Source organism: Lagopus muta, chromosome 8 (genome assembly GCF_023343835.1).
Source record: "Lagopus muta isolate bLagMut1 chromosome 8, bLagMut1 primary, whole genome shotgun sequence".
Taxonomy (NCBI): Eukaryota; Metazoa; Chordata; class Aves; order Galliformes; family Phasianidae; genus Lagopus; species Lagopus muta.
The window spans coordinates 5,576,592-5,593,678 of NC_064440.1; the positions used below are offsets into that span (position 1 = coordinate 5,576,592).

Genomic DNA, 17,087 nt, shown 5'->3' on the forward strand with positions numbered 1-17,087 from the left:
TCTTCTCAAGAGGATAAGAGGAAACACACAAGCAGAACTCATAGCATCATTGATGGGAAACACAACAGTGAGTTGCTGGGAAAAATCCATCAAAAATGTTTTTGATAGGAAAGGCATTCCTGTAAAAATCAATTTTTTTGAACACACAATCTTAACTTTGGTAAGGACTTCAGATGCTTTTTGATGAAAGCTGAAAGGAACTCTTTGTGTCAGCTTTCCAGAGCAGCACTATTTCATAACCCACAGCCAGCCTGTACTTGTGGGTCACTTGGGGTAGACGTCAGCACACCAAAGAGGAACCAGCTGCTCAGAGCTGAAAAGTGCCTGGGCAACAAATGGGAATAAATTCAGCTTAGAGGAAGAACAAGGATAGGCTTTGTAATAGTAAGAGGGATGAAGCTGTACCACAGGAAACATAACAACCTTCCAAAATTGAGATAGGGCTGCCAACAGGGCTGCATGATCTGTCCCCATGCAATGGCAGGGGACTCACTCTACAATCCAAGCAAGAACCCCTCCACACACATTTCACTCAAGTGTTGTGAAACACTTCCTTCTGATAGGAAGTCTTAATACATATTACTGGGACAGGTTTTGAACTAAAGCTCCCCATTAATAATAATCATTTTTAAAAGATCAATATTGCTGCTTCCTGCTCAGTTCTGACTGTAAAGAATTCCTGGTGGATGGACGTGGTGATATTTTCTCCACACAGCAGCAGTCGGAGCTGATTCATATCAGCAGAGTTATTAATCCACCCTGGAGGCAGAAATACGAGCCCTCTCCATGCCCACAGACATAGGCTGACCAAGACCATTGCCAGTGCACTCAAGCACGTGGGGACTTTCTGCATAAGACAGACAGGGAACTTATTTTTCTTTTTATGTTGGAATGATCATTTTTTTTTCAAAAGGAAACATATTTAATCAGATCCCATTTTTTTTCCTGGTTTTGGCTGTGGGCTCTTTTCCCTCCAGGCTTTGTGAGAAGTCTGAGTATTGCTCACAGACTTTCTCCTCTTCTCTAACCACTTGCAGCCTATCTTCCCCGTGAGAACTGCTCTGTTCATCATGACAGGTTTTACTTCTTCTCCTGACGGTCAGGTATGAAATTTACGGCCAAGAAACATTTAACAGTGCTGCAAAGGGTTTGTCACAGCAATCACATGGCACCCCACCAGGTCTGCTATGAAGGCAGACAGGCTCTCCAGCTGCAATACGAAGGCACTGGACCACACCAACCAATAATTTAAACAATACTATTTAAAAAGTTTCTGTGTTGAACTCTGGCCTCCCAGAGCGTGGCAAAGAATGGAAAAACAGCCAGATTCAAAATCAGTTCTGCGTGCTCCTGCAGAGCATTTGAAAGAACAAAAACATCAAGACACATTAAATCATTATAAAATTTGTGTTCCAAACCATAACCAGGAAGGAAAACCACAAATTAAGTACAGAGGGGCACATATACTTCTAGTGACAGATACAAGTCCTTAGACATACACAAATGTCAAGGACTATAGCACTGAAGGATGATAAATGCCATCTGTACAGGGAGCACTCACCACAGTTTTGCTATCAAGAGCATAACTAGTAGGCAACAGTGGTCTCCTGGTTCTGCTAGCACTAATTACTGCAATGTCCCAGATGAGTAAGCCTCAGAGCCTGTTTTAAGGCACTAATTACATATTTTGTCAAGAGGGAAGACAAAGGGGAACAGTGTGAAGAGCACCAGCCTTGAGCTGGGTCTGAAGGGCACATACAGACTGAAGAAAACCTACTGGATGGGTTGATGATACACAAATGTAGCATGTTCATTTATTTACCATACATTGTTGCTGTAACATTTATACTCTAATACTACATAACACTGTGTTCTGTTGAAGCTCCTTAGTCCCTGTCTCTGTCTTTTGTCCTAGTGGAGAACAGGCTCACAAACGCTGCGCTGAGGTCAAGCTCACCAGAAGGAAGCTTTGCAGCCTGGAATGCTGATTAAAACAGGACTGCAGCATCCACCTACACCTCTCTCCCTTTTTCTAACCTCATAAAGTTATCAGCTGAAGATGTGACACCTAAGGAAGACAGCCCACAGAGGGCCACAGTTGCTGACAAAGAGGCAATTAACCCCAAACCTGTGACTCAAACAGCTGGTGAACTATATGGGCTTCTGGATGATGAGTTTGGTCAAAAACCAGCCAACTTTAAAAGGCTGTGGACCAAGCTCTATTAGCTCTGAGACTGTCAACACAAAGGTTAACTACCGTATGCAAATCAAATATGTAAATGTAACATTCAACGTGCAATCACATATATCAGACAGAATTATGGTTCCCGGAATCCCCCAACAGAACCTTAAATTGCATGTTTTCTAAAATCTCATGTTCATTACAAGCTAATAGGAAAGAAAGGCAATGTCAGAGAGCAGAAGACAGGGAAGATGGGACTAGCAGAATATAGAGGCAACTGAAGTATTTCAGTAAAACTTGACTTATCTGATACTTTTGTTGCTTATTTTCAAGTTATATTTCCACATCATAAATTTAATATGCATAAGTTAGTTTTAGTCATAACCAAAATGGTGACCAGCTGTTACAGCTACTGCATCAGTCCTGTGCAGCAGTGAGGTGTGTTGCAGCCCATGTGCCTGTTCCAGCTGGGAACGTTGACAAACAAGCCACAGAAGTACTCAGGACTCACTGCTGCTTAGACACGGCAGCCTGCCTGCTTCTGGCTTGTTTTTATTCTCTCAGTGTCTTAACTCCAACAATTAAAACTCCAAACTCTATGCTTTCTACTGTATTTTTTCAAACACTTTTGAAATATGTCAAGAAACAACCCATGTTGTCTTTAATGAAGTCTCAAGCACTTTTTGCTCAGAGTCTTCTGAAGTGCTACTGAAGTCTTCCCTGCTCCAAATGCATTACTTACCGAATCATCACAGATAATTCCAAGCATCCCCCCAAACTGCATTTAAGTATACTTTTGCAAAATATTGTTGCTTTATTCTCTTTGCTATCTCCCAACGTAAGAGATTGTGATTACTCTGTACAATCACAAAGGAATGAAAGATGACACACGAGTTAGAAACCGTGAGGCCGCTCTGCAGCTCCAGATGCAATCTCTGATGTTATGATCTACAAAGCTTGTATCTTTCTTCTGCAGAAACACTGTAAAGAAAATTTATTCCATTCATATTTAAGTTTTTCACCTGGATTAAAAGGTTGAATAGACCATCCTTTGAAAATGTCATGCATTTTGGAGTTGACAGGTTTATTTTTTCCAGAAATCGTCTTAACATCAGCCTTCTTATCTTCTAAACCTGGTACCTTCATGCAGTAATCCAGCAAACCATTTGATCTCATTATTTCTGTATATCCTCGCTCACAACCGCAGACTCCTCTCTAGGTAGTAAAAGGGAATTCAATATTAAAATGTTAGTATCCTCTCACAGGACAGCACAAATTGTATGTAAACTATCAAGAAATGGCAGGTTACATCATATGTAACTTTACAACATCATACAACATCATATGTACATCATACGTAAATTACAACATGTAATTACTAAGTTCACTGACACGAAACCAAACAGGCCACAACCTGGTGCTGCAAACCCACTTCAGCTAAAACAACCATAATATACTTGGGGAATTGGTTAAAAGAGTAACTTGATATGGAAGAGTAATAAATAATAATAAATAAAAAATAATAAGAGTAATAAAAGAGTAGCTCAATATGGAAACATTCTCATCACAACAGGCTTAACCATAGGCATCTGTGGCCTGATCCAACTCCTCTTGTCAATAACAAAAATTAGTAGTGACCATGATGGGCATTAGAAGAAATGAATTAAGAAGCAATCCCAATTCAGACCCAACTCTCCATTCCAATCTATTTCTGCTCTAGTATTTCACAGAACTATCTATAAGGAAGCATTACCCCTCTGACCAAATATCTGCTATGCTGGACCAGTGTAGGCAGCTTCTTCCAGAGGTTTCTTAGAATGTGGTGGTTCACTAAACAGATACTCCATTTTCTGGATGTCTAATTTAATATAGCTTTTTTAGATTACATTTCTTTTCTAATTATCCTATAATTACAATGCCTGTGCGGTGGTCTGATATGCTCTGCACGATCCAAGCAGAAAACTGATTTACAGTATATGTGATAACAATTTAACCCTGTCATCATGGTTTTTGCTACAGCCCCCCCAACTTGTTGACAGACACAATCCTGAGCTTTTGGTGCGAAAGGTGCAGGATACCTCAACAGTTTTTACAGCTAAGAAATGCATGTCTACCTATCACTTCACAACAACCTGTACACAAGCTCGCATCCACTGCTAATTCCTCCCATAATTCCTCCCACAAGATACTCAGGTGAGACTGAGAGCTGTGGAAGCTAGTTTTAAAACAGAAATATCTACACCTCAGCTGTATCTGGTTATTTGAAGGTTTTATGCTGTGACACCACTGACACGGAGGACAAGGAGAAGACATTTTTGGTAGCTCTGAATCTAGACTTCAGTATCTACAGGAAGAGACATTTGCAACCTCAGAGGCAAAGAGGAGACGGGGGCTCAAAGATCCAGCGGGTGCTGCAGACGCTCACCATTTCAGCAAGCAGGTCAGTTCTGGCTTTGCTTTAGGGGTTACTGTGGAGGTAGTGGGAGCAGGCTGCTACAGCTTCCTTGTACTCACAGGGGCCTCCGGCATCCATGCAGGAGCAGGAGAGCAAATGCATTTTTATCTCCTCGCTTATTAAAGTTTTAAACAGTCCTCTTGCTATGTGGCAGTAAAACAGCATTCAATGAATACTAGACCAGAAGGTTCCAAACTCTCCCCATGAAACAAAACCAAAATTGTAACACTTCTCTGCTTATACATCTTTACTCATCCGTGCAGAACTATGAAGCTTTTGGACTGAAATTCCTACTACTGCCTCGAGGTGGTATCATGGGCATGCTAAATTATCTCCTAGGTCCTAGAATGCGTTTAACACACAAAGGTAATGAAAAAGGTTTTGCAATGTTCACTCCTCAGCCACATTCTGCAGCAGCCAAGTACCTGGGTGCAGTAGGAGAAGGGTTTTCTGCATGCTGGGCTGCAGTGCTGAACTTCAGCAGGTTTGGTCTGAAGAGCACACCCTCCTGGAAAAGAAGAAGTTACATGCAAAACAGAAGAGTGCTTTTCAAATGAAAGAGAAATGGGTATGTTTTACAGTGTTTTTGACTTGGATCACTGTACTGCAGGAAGTGGTTGCTTGCTTATTTTAAATGGCTAAGTACTAGACTACTGAACACATTAGCATAATATCTGTAGGAATCGTATTAATTAATTTCACAAGGCAGGGAATTATTATCATACCCATCTTATTAATAGAGAAAAGAGATATACAGACTTAAGCAATTTGCCCCAGGCCACATAGGAAGTTGGGGACAGAATCAGGAATTAGATGCAGATCTTCTGTGTCCTCATTAATGTCTTATCTACATAAGAAGACATAATCCACATAACACCTTAGCCCATTCACACTAGGGAAACTCTGTGCTTCTATACGAATAAAAAAGTGTTAATGAGTTCTTAACTACTTGGCAACCTTCACACATAAAACTTTTGTATATTATCTTAACTACTCATTATAAATAGAACTAGATACCATTTTCATTCCTGCTCTCTCTTCATTCATCCTGCGCATACCAAGATAGATCCTGCAGATGTGCAAGCCCTATTACCTTTGCCAACCTCTTGTACAGCTTCAAAGTGCTGACCATGAATTTCACTTTTCATCCTGTGCAGGAGGAATTTGTAGGTCACAGCACCAGCAGGAATCTCACAGTCTGAGTGATCTGAGATTCCTGTCTATTGAATAGATGAAGCATTACAGAAGCTGGGCTCTTTTCCATTGCAGGTGATTTTCTCTTCCCTTCTCCACAGTTACAAGAAGGCTTAGGCAGGCCTGTTAGTATAGGCACACTCATTTCTTCCTGTGGCCAATACAGCAGTCATAAAATCATAGAACCATTAAGGTAGGAAAAGACCACTAAGATCATCTAGCCCAAAAGTCAGTTAGGGTACTTCACCCACATGTCCTCGTGCAATGACATGTGAGATGACCTGACAGCAAGGCTGCTGAGTGCCCACCTTTCCTACTCACAGCTCTAAACTGAAACCTTGGGGAAATCAGGAAGGAAAGCTCTCCAACTGCCCTCCGAACATGTGGTGCAGAAGAAGAAATACCTGGAAGAAGACTTTTCAGCCATGTGTGCTTTTGGACATACCTGTGACATTTATTCCATCTGAGCGCTGACACCACACTGTGCGCACACTGTCTCTCCAAAGGCTGGTTTTCCACAGGTATTCGTAACACCTCCCTCCTGCAACATCAATACCAGTCAGCCTTCACTTTTCAATAAAACCTGAGTAAGCTCTTGTGCAGGACAAACCCTGGCAAGGCTACCTGAGCAAGGCCGTGTTTCCACCACTTGTCCAGAGCAGCTGTCTGTGTTCTCAGCAGGCTGACCGATGAGCGCCCTGGAGCGAGCCTGCCGTCCCGTTGTTTCAAAGCTCCTGCCATCAATGCATGTGAGCTCGCAGGAGCTCCACTCTGACCACTCGGTCAGGTGGCAGTCACCTGCATGCAGAGAGAATAAATCACAGGTTTGCAAAAGGAATCGGCCTTAAAGGATTAAGGACAGGCTGAGTACAACGGCTTTAACAGTGAAATAACACCAGTTTATCACCCAATGGTATGCATTATTCAGATTTTCTGCTTCATGAGAAATCTCATTTTCTCCAAAAAGAAAGTCTTTTTCAGGTGATCTAGAAACAGCAGACTGAGCATTTACCTGATCTGCTGAAGTACAAATTCTTACTGCAGCAGCTGACAGTGCTCAGCTATGCAAGCAACTCAGTCTCAGAAAGCTATTACAGACAGATACGTAGTGTGACTTTCAAAAGACTTTACCTGGGCAAGGCACAGAGCATGGTAACTGCAGTACACTCTCCTTCAAAGGTAGCTCACCACATAATGTGCTTTCTACTGGCTTGGATGTAGCAGAAACAGATGCATCATGCACTACGCACGTGAGGTTGCGGACTTGCAATCCATCTCCACACTGTCCACCCTAGGAAATGACAGAAAAGAAAGAGACAATCATTGCTGCTGCTAGCAGACAGCAGAAGAAACACACCTGACTCCACCTAAAAAGAACTCAAAGATATAAAGCCAGTTTCTGGGCTGCAATAGTACCCTCAGTTATGGGAAAACAGATGCAGATCATCTCTGCACACAGCTCTACAGAAGCTCAGAGGCAATGGAACATGAAAAAGTGTGTTGCAGACCAAGTGGGGAGAAGAGCACATAAATCCTTTCCTTTCCACATGTGGGAGATGTGGGAAAAAAGGAATCACTGAGCAGATGGGGCAGAGCTCAGGCGGGTGCTTCCCCCAGCACAGCATTGGAAAAAAACAAATGCGAAGAGCACAGCTTTAGGAATGCTGATCATTGCCCAGGCAGCAAAGCTCCCAGAAGAGATGGGTACTGTAAAAGCTGAATACAGTCTTTGGGGCAAGACCTCCATGTCTTCAGTTAGAGCTTGTGTATTTACTGATTCTTAAGGAATGCCCAGTTCAATAAACACAGAGATGGCTTTTCTGGCTTCCCTGAAGAGGCCAATGGCAGAGCCCATTCAAAAAGAAACGAGCATTTCCATTCACCCCCTCTGGTGATACAGCCCAATATGGGGCACTTAAACGGTTTAAATTCAAACAGCAAAAACCCATCAACGCTTTTAATTAGGCTGCAGAGATTAACGCGTTATGTAATTTCTTAATTGTGCAGGGAGTTAGCGGTTCTGATGTGGACACAGATCACCTGCTTTACTGAAATGCCACTTGAAGCCAACCACAGTCTGTTAGCACTGACACTGGTGTGAACAAGCAATAGGAGGCTCCATGCAAGCCATTCCACGCTCTTCAGCCCAGTCCTAAAATACTCCAAATTGCCATACACCAAACTACTTGCTGAAGACTTACTCTACCAGAAAATCAATATCATTTGGCTAACCGGATGATCAAGAGCTGAAGATGTGAGAATTGATGCCCTGAGGCTATTTCTAGAGGCTGGAATTGTTTCATTTTTCCCTGAAAAACAGAGCTGCAGTGATGTCTGAGGTACACAACTTAAACCTGTGTGATGCTTTATGAACATGTGTCTCAAGCCTTGTGGAAATGGCACTTTGCAAAATTCAGTAAATAAAGCTCAAGAAGAAGGATGAAACATTGCTTTTATATAACCAAGGGAAATGCTACTTTGAATCACTTGGCAGTAGATTCTTTTAAAATAATGGACTTCATCTGTGGAACAGAATGGCTCCTACCAAGTGCATTTATTTGGCAGCGTGTTTGATAGCAGGAATCTCAAGAATATCTCTCCTGTAAACATGTGGTACCTTTTTCAATTTCTCCAGACCTCTTCTGTTGCTGACGCACAATGAAATGGAAATAGGGGCATAAATAGTTGGACTGAGAGTAGTTGCTTATCAAAAGCATCTTAGAGAAGCATTAGTGTAGATTTACCATATGCAGCCAGATCTCAAGTTTTTAACACCATGTTTCATTTTAGTCGGTCTGTAACGCACTGCTCTAAATTACCATTTCACTGCTGAAACCTCTATTGCAGCCTGAGATTAATGGTGTGTGAATAACTCATGCAGCTGTCAATTGGGTTAGAGTTCTTGGAAACTGCTGGTGGAAACAGAGTGCGATGTGGAGAAAATTCTCTGGGGAAATGGGCACTGATCAAACTGCAGCCTGCATGCAGCTCAAGAAGTGGATCAAGGAATTGCTGAAGATTACTGGAAAGGACAGAAAAACTTTTAAAAAGATACTTGTTCTTTTATAAACGAGTCGTAAATATACAAGTATTTGTCGACACAACGATGTATGAATAGTCATACAGCAGCAGAGACATAAATATTAATAACATGAAAAGAATGCATTTTTTGGTAGCCTCCACTATAAAAGTTAGCGCGCCTCAAAGCAACATTTTTCATTCTTCTATCAGGCAATAATGACAATACATTTGTTTAGGATAAAAAAAAAAAAAGAGAAATCATGGACTCTAAACCAACTCCAAACAAACATGTTAGCTTTTTAACAGTGCCTTCCATTTACTTGCTTTCACTCAAGACTAGAAATCGTTTTCACAATGAACTGAACGCATTCAAAAGATAAGGTGTTGTACTGTCATTTACAGAGGGAATGACAGCGGGCTTTTTTGATGTTTTTGGCAAGGTCATAAGCAATGCAGGAGCAATGCATTAACTCCCTTATCATCCTAAAAATTATTCACATTCCCCAAAATTATACATTTGAAGACCGAATTAATAGGTGTGGAATCAGTGGAAATTTGCTGCAGTGACGGCACAATGAGGACTCAGTGAGCAGCTGCTAATCAGAGGAGCACTGCTGAGGAAATGATTGAATATTCAAAACTTTGGGGACCAAATCTATATTACAAGTACTCTTCCATGGGAGGGTGTAAGCTGAGGTCTGCCCATACAGCAGCCACCTCTAGCACACCAACAGCACAAGGGCTCACAGTCCCAATGAGATGCTTTGTTGAAATGTGCCTTTAAGAAAAGTTCTCCCTTTTTAGCTTTTATTGGGATTCTATGTGTATTCACAATCATCTTAGGTAAAGAACTGACTGGCCAATGTTTTCATAGGTTGATGAGCATCTCATCAGGTAAAAGTTTTCCTTAATGAGAAACCATTGTCTGAGTACAGTTAAGGAACCATCTTTTAAAACACTTTAAATTAGAAACAGGGTTCTTGGTCTTCTTATCAACGTTAGGCAGCTAATTCTTGATAATATCCAGCTACTTGGCTTGCACTCCTTTAATGAAAAAATTATGAACACTGTCACCCACTACTAATTTCTATTTTCTAATTATTTTTTTTTTTACTAATCAATGTTAAACACTTCAGCTCCCATGGGAAAAAGACTGATGTAATGCAACCCTTTAAGATGATGTGTACTGCCCATTTTCTGAGTTCCACATCCCTCTGAATGCAGCAGAAATGCCCACACCTACAGGAGGGGTGCTCGTGGCATGGGGAACTGCCTGGGGAACAGTGCACTGATTTACAGACTGTGAAAGCAAGCACTACAAAACACTTAGCAGGCTGTACTCCTGAACACACACACACCTCTAATTATTCACACAAAGTCAATTTAGCATAAAATAGTCCTTCTACAATTAAGAAATGCAGTCTCAGTTATCTCATAAAACAAGGAAGAAATACTTTAGCCTTATAATGAGTCGTCCTGTTCACATTACTCCAGGAGGACAATTTCACGACATGCATTTTGGTCTTACCACGGGATGTATTTACATTCTTCTACAAAGCATCCTTGAAAACACGACTTCTGAAAGCTTTCTTTGGAAAGTACACTTAAGCTTCTTTTCCAGAAAAGCACAGGAATAAATCACCTTGTATTTATGAACTACATTTAATTCCTAAGCACCTCATTAAAGAGAACTGAACGTGGAAAAAAATGGCTCCTCTCCTAAACCAAGCAAAGGGGGGAGAAACTACAACACAGTAATTTAAGGAGAGAAGCAAGCTCTATCTCACTGCAAGTGCAGGATGATATCTGGCTAAGCAAAGGCTGTGATTACTTGCTCTGAGCTGAAATATAGCATGGTTCTGGATGTACACACTTTTAATCTGCATGATGTGTTATTTTTCTAGAATATGTGGGGCCTTAATTCAGCTTCTCTACTAATTCTTTTATCAGCTATGTTAGCTCCTCTGCTTGAATCGCTCATCCCTAATGCTTAGCAGAATTTGCTTACCTTTGCTGGACAAAATATCAGCTAAAGATGTTATACATAAATAAATACTGAGTGCAGCACATACAAAGGCTGAATTCATATCCTTATCTGCAACGAGCTGTTAAGCACAGGAATGAAGAAGAAAGGTGACCCTAAAATGTATTTCTGGTTCTGTGATCCTGAGCTGTCCAATACTCTGTAATACTCCAAATTTCATCTCCAAAAAGCCATGTAAATTCTGGCGTTTGCTATTGGTCCATCAGCTGCAGCCAGAAATAGAACAAGCATTCAAGTCATGCATGCTGCACTAAAGGGCTGATCAGAAAACACAAATAATGTGTCTTCACTTCCACTTTGGTCTTCCATTTCCTACATTTGGCAATATGGAAAATCAAGCAGGGGCCTGTGCATAGGTCCTGTGCCTCAGGATGAGAAGGAGCATTTCTCCACCTGAACCACAGCAAACAGGGCTCTCAGCAGCCCAAGCGGGCTTCATCGTGTCTGAGAAACTCACACAAGCTGCCCATTAGTTACCAACTAATCTATTTGAATACAGGAGACGTCAAGTAACAGGAAGGAGAGAAGAAAAAGCGCAGGGGGAAAAAATATCAATTCAAGGCTGACAGTGGCCAATGGCAGTGGGAGAACGACTGTAGTGTGGAGGGCAGAGCCCACATTGACTCCAGCCATTCTCCAGCTGTTAAAAAGAGCAAGAAGGAGCCCACAGTCCTTGCAGGAACACTATTGCAGGAAAAAACCTAAAAAACCTCCTATATTGTTCTTAGAAGAAGAGACAAAGCTATTTTCTCGTTAGAGTCACTTTATATAACTAAATTATAGGTCACCACAACTATGCTTGCTCAAGCACATTCACTCCATAAATCTTCTTTAATACATCTATAAGCTCACACTACGTGAACCTATATTGCTATAAATCGCTGCTGCCAGCTGAGAGACCACGCGCACAGATTTACATGCCTGAATTTCCCCAGCGTCTCCAGCAACTGGAAAAGAAACACCTCCCTCTCAACAAGGAAGATCTATGGTTACCCCAAGGTGGCTGTGAGCCATACCTGGAGTCTGCAGGGCGACCAGGGCCCAAGATGCCAGCTGTAGCAGGGCTTCACCGGGCAGCTGCGGTGCTGGCTGAGCTGTGCTGGGCAGGGCCGGCCCTCGGCCGCAGCCTTCAGCAGCACGGTGCGCCCGCGCACCATCTGGCCTGTGGAGAGAAGAGATGGCAGTCAGCAGGAAGGAATGGATCTGAGGGTCAGCATGGTTACAAGCTCATCTTCCATCAATAAAAATGCTCTTTTTCAAAACAAACAAACAAAAAAATAATAAAGCAATTATTGGGGAAGACTATTCAGCTGATACGGACACAATTACCGATCTTCTGCCGCGCGATGCAGTTGCTGATATTTCTGAGCACAGTTTTGTTTAAACACAGTTTTGTATGTTTCCCAAATATGTTATTTGTTTATGCAACACAGTTAAACACTTGACTAAATCCTGATCATTAAATACGACAGGAAAATAATTCCTACGGAAGCATCATTTCTACCCCTGTCCATTCAATATGTTTCTAGAGATTTTTAACAAATGAAATCTTCCTTTTATGACCAATTATGTGCATCTAATTTGAAAACTGCGAACACCCTAATGGCTATTACCGTCCATAACCACTTCTGCCATTTCCATTAAAATCCTATTTATTATTGGTGAAAACTTCTTCAGCTACTGAATGGAAAAAGCAATTATGTTACTACTTTTGAAATAATAAAACTGAATGCACTCATTAAAGTTACAGCAATTCCATTTCCTTTTCTTTTGCTGTCCATTTCTATCCAGGAATGTTTTCACTCAAAATGATTCAATTAGAATCCTGGCTCCAATTAAAAAGAAAACTGGAAAAAAGCCCTTATGCAATGGAAGGCATAAGATTGTGCTATGGATAAATCTTCTGCCTCGCCTCTCAACAGATGGGGATTTGAGAAACAGTTAAAAATAGGGAAAAGGATTCAGTAATAAGAGCACACCCATGCAAAACAGGTGCAAGCCATACTTGCTAACTCCCTGACCAGGAAAGAGAGCAGGCTTTGCGGTGAAGTATTCCCATTTGTATTTCAGCCATTTAGTTACCATCTTGGGTACTGCCATCATGAATGTCTCTGCAAGTAGGGCTTCCCAAAAAAAATCTGGCAAGTGAAAATTAAAAGCACACTCACCTGAAAATGCTACTGACACATCTCAGTGAGTTTTCTTACCTGTCCAATGCTATTCCCTCGTTCTTACCCACTGAATTCCATTTTTAAACCCATTTAAACCAATTTTAAGACTTTTTCCTTTTCGAGTTCTAATCCTCTGGACCGAGGAAGTTTGTAACAGAAGTGATGATAAAAGCTCTTATCCACATGACTGTGCATCCAGCCATTGTAGAATTAGATACATTAGGAGGTGGAAAAAACCCTCCTAGCTGAGAATAGAAAAAAGGTAAGGTGCACCAGGAGAGCAACCATTCTGCTGCTAGCACATGGAAAGAGAGGGTTGCAGCAATGGAACTCAAATACCAAGGTACTTGTAAGCAGGAGAATGAGAGAAGACCAAGGGACGTGATGCTGCTTACTCCAGAATGGGAAGATGTGCGAACCAGCCTCTAGCACATTCAGGGATGCTGCAACCAGCAGCGATGTGCAGCTCATAAAATTAGGCTGAATGTTAGCATGTAGCTCTGTGAGCTCTAGGAACTGGTTAGCAATGGAAAAGGTTCTTAGAGAAAACAGGAAAGCTGCAGCTGTGGGGTTTGCAGGAGACAGCACAGGGGATGCCTGGGGCAAGCAGTTCACTGCTGAGCCCCACAGGCACGAGCTGGAAAGTGGCAGCCACAGCTCCGAGTTAAAGATCTGAGCTCATGTGGAGGGGCTCAAAACCCTGAAGTATTCATCAAGCTATTTTAATTAAAGACGTAATTTCCTTTTATACTCTCCGCTTAACAACTTTCTAACAAACTGTAAATGGGAAGATCACAGGATAAAAATCCCGACTTTCCTTTAAAGAGGAACTAACAACCATTATGTTTTTATTTACATCTTATTTCCCCACAGTGGGTTATCCAAACCATTTAAAATCACTGCATTCACAATGGTCATATGGTGTTTGCCTCATTTCTCCTATCTCTTCCTTCCCATACCGTGAAAAAATCATGAAAGAAATTTTGCCTAAGAACTTCTGTTGAAATGTCTCTTGGGTGCAATCACTGCAGTGGATCTCTTAAAGCTCTGTGGTTTATTTCCTCACTCTATAAACATTATCTAGGTGCTCCATTGCCGCTCAAGGAGCAGAAAAACTCCACCTGTCTTTTCTCTCTAAATACCTTATTTTTTACTGTCTATGCAGAACAGAAACTCCACGCATCTAAATTCATTTGCTTCCAACACAAACTCCAGGACAGAAAAGCAATCCTAGCTCTTTAATTTCCTGATGATTTTTTTCCTTAATTTTGCAATGAATTAGCCACAGGTCTGTCTCCTCTGCTCTACAGCATTAAATGGATGCTGAAAATTGAAAATAAGAAATAATTACTTGGGGATGTTTACACAGCAGTGTGTGTTAAACCCTGGGTAACTCAGGTTAAGTCCCACCATTTATCTGACAAGGTCACTTTCCTATGTGACAAGGCATAGGTTTAGTTGCTTTTATACTATTTAACACAGCTGTAGGAGAGAAATTATACCAGACTGGAAAATACTTACTTAGAAAAGTACAACTTCCCTGGCATTCACTTGCCTCAATAAAGGAAATACATCCTGCCGGGAAGCATCTTTTTTCCAATATGTTGCTAGTAGCTTTAATCCTAGGAGCACCATGCATTAACCAGGACTATACACCTTTCTGTAACAGTGCAGCAACTGGCACAAGGAAGCCCTGCTATGTAACACAAAGTCAGTCTCAGGCCCCAGCCAGCATCCAGAGCAGATGCTGCACAGAACCACAGCTGCAACAAGCAAAATGTGCTACACGTCTCCGCAGGCTCAGTGCAGGCAGGGAAGAGATCTATTTTACTCATCATCATTTATAAAAATCAATATATTCGCCTTTGGCTGCTGTGTACCAGAACCATGTTAGATGTCAGAGCCACATACACAGCAGCACCGCATCGTGTTTGAATGCATTGTTCCATAAAATAAAGCCTGGGCAAGAAAAAGGCGCCATCCATTAAAATATACCACAGCAAACCAAGTTACTGGAAGAAAAGGACAGAATGAAAACGTTAGCAGCGTTGCTTGAGTTAAGAAACATGTGAAAGCATACATCTAGCAACACTAAATTTTGATCTGAATGATATTTAAATTATTTTTCCCTTTGAAATTGTTTCTGGTACTTTAGAGGACCCTTTACATGCTCTCCAAGAAAGCCAGAAAAGCAGAATGTTTTTCTGAGTGAACAGGAGAAGAGCAGAGCCAGTAACAGCACACACAGCTGATTTGCTGTGAATTATTTCTGACAAGTGTGCATTTAAGTCCTACAGTTATTGGCTTTATCAAAAAGTGGGCAATTATTTGTTTGGCAAAGGGAAGCAGAATCAGTGTTTACTACTCCATATTCCCACAGCTTGTTTGCTATCATCCTTTGGTTTCCTGTGTCTAATTTGAGGCTTAATCCTATTCTCACAAATGCCAAAGAGAAACTCATGGTGCAGTATTGCAGCCTGTCAACATTTGGGAAGGAAAGCTGCATGATACTCATCTGTGAAGTACCACCTGTGAGGGGGTACATCGATAATGACTTCTCTATTGATACTACCATTAGTAGTATTTATAGCCAACTGGAAGAAGAAGCTGAAGGGAAGGTTTCTGCTGCTGGAAACACACAAGAGGCCAAGCTACAGGACTGGTGAAAAGGCACCTCCATCTCCTGTGTTTCGTATCAGAATTCAAGGTAGGTTTCAGAGATGTTTACTGTCTGTACTTTCACAGAACAGTAACCTTCAGCTTTTGAATCATACATGTGTACAGCCTGATCTGCTCTAATTAGTTTTCTACTCACTGTATAACACTTATCTTGTCTGTGAAGCAGAAGATGACCCAGACTGAACTAAGCTCGTGTTTGACTATGTGGTTTAATTATCTTTAATGTGGCTTGACACCCCCAGCAAGGAACTCACAGAAGAGCTCCACTTCTGCAGGGCACTGAAGACTTCAGTTGGCTCAGTCCCTGCAGATGCCCAGCTTTGGCTTAGGACACAATGCAATTATTTGCTCCTTAAATGCATTACCAACCATGAATTCTTTAACTAGCCTTTAGGATTTGGATGAGCATTTCAGGATCAGGAATACGAGGTATGCCTCTATTTGTAGTAGCACATCTCTTTGCAGACTGTGCAGTCTGAGTGCTCAAGAGAAAAACACCTTCAGGCATTACACAGGACAAACTGCTCCATTAATCATGCTAAAAGCCATAAGGAAGTTACAACTTGCTTTTGCACTATTTATTTCAGTGAGTGATTGAACACTCCAAAAACATTCTTAAGTCCATTCAGCAACATGAGCATTAACCCTCCAAAATGGATTTTGAAGGAAAAATAAACTTTGGAATGAATAGTATTCCTAGATTTCAAAATACTATCTATGAATTATTCATTTATGTTAAGAGAGCACTGTTTTACAACAGGGCTAAAATCTCAGCAAAGAAAGAACGTCACTCATCCAAATATTAAGCTTCTTCTGTAACATGTTTTGATTTCTGAAATCAATCTGAAGAGATCATTTAATGGAAGTTACAAACTTTTTTCTTTTTGACCTTCAGTGAAATTGGTTTAAATATTTCCTGTATGTCTGATGCAATCTACAAGCCTGGGAAATAATATCATGAGCGTATTTGGAATACAATCTTCAATGCATTTCCTCGTATCAACACTGAAAGTTTTGTTTAACTCATACAGAAGTAAGGAAGGCCCTAATCCTCTTGCTTTTTCTACTTAGGTGAGCAGTACGGACTACATAAAACTTTGCTGAAGTTACTGGAGTCATACAAACACAAAGGGGGCTGGTCACAGGATGGATACAGCAGCATATAGTAACTCAAGAACAATATTCTTACTGTTTTTTTCTTCAATTTGATTTCACTATGTAGCTAAAAGTAATATGAAAAGCTTTTTATATCTCTTTATCAGGAATCCTGTAACTCCCTAGCATTTCTGCTAACTCTAAGCACTCACTTTATCTGGGAGGGGTTAGCGTTTCCTATGGCTG

The 17,087-nt window shown here is 41.2% G+C and overlaps 1 protein-coding gene across 18 annotated transcripts in view; it reads right to left on the bottom strand.

The window, feature by feature from the left end:
- THSD7B (thrombospondin type 1 domain containing 7B) overlaps positions 1-17,087 on the bottom strand; it is a 292,293-nt gene that overhangs the window by 2,812 nt on the left and 272,394 nt on the right. For all 18 annotated transcript variants that reach the window (XM_048953272.1, XM_048953264.1, XM_048953266.1 and 15 more), the window contains 6 exons: positions 11,913-12,058; positions 6,963-7,122; positions 6,456-6,629; positions 6,277-6,372; positions 5,063-5,145; positions 3,205-3,397 (listed from right to left, as the gene is read on the bottom strand). In XM_048953272.1, coding sequence (XP_048809229.1) covers positions 3,205-3,397; positions 5,063-5,145; positions 6,277-6,372; positions 6,456-6,629; positions 6,963-7,122; positions 11,913-12,058 — 852 coding nt within the window. The remainder of the gene's footprint in view (positions 1-3,204; positions 3,398-5,062; positions 5,146-6,276; positions 6,373-6,455; positions 6,630-6,962; positions 7,123-11,912; positions 12,059-17,087) is intronic.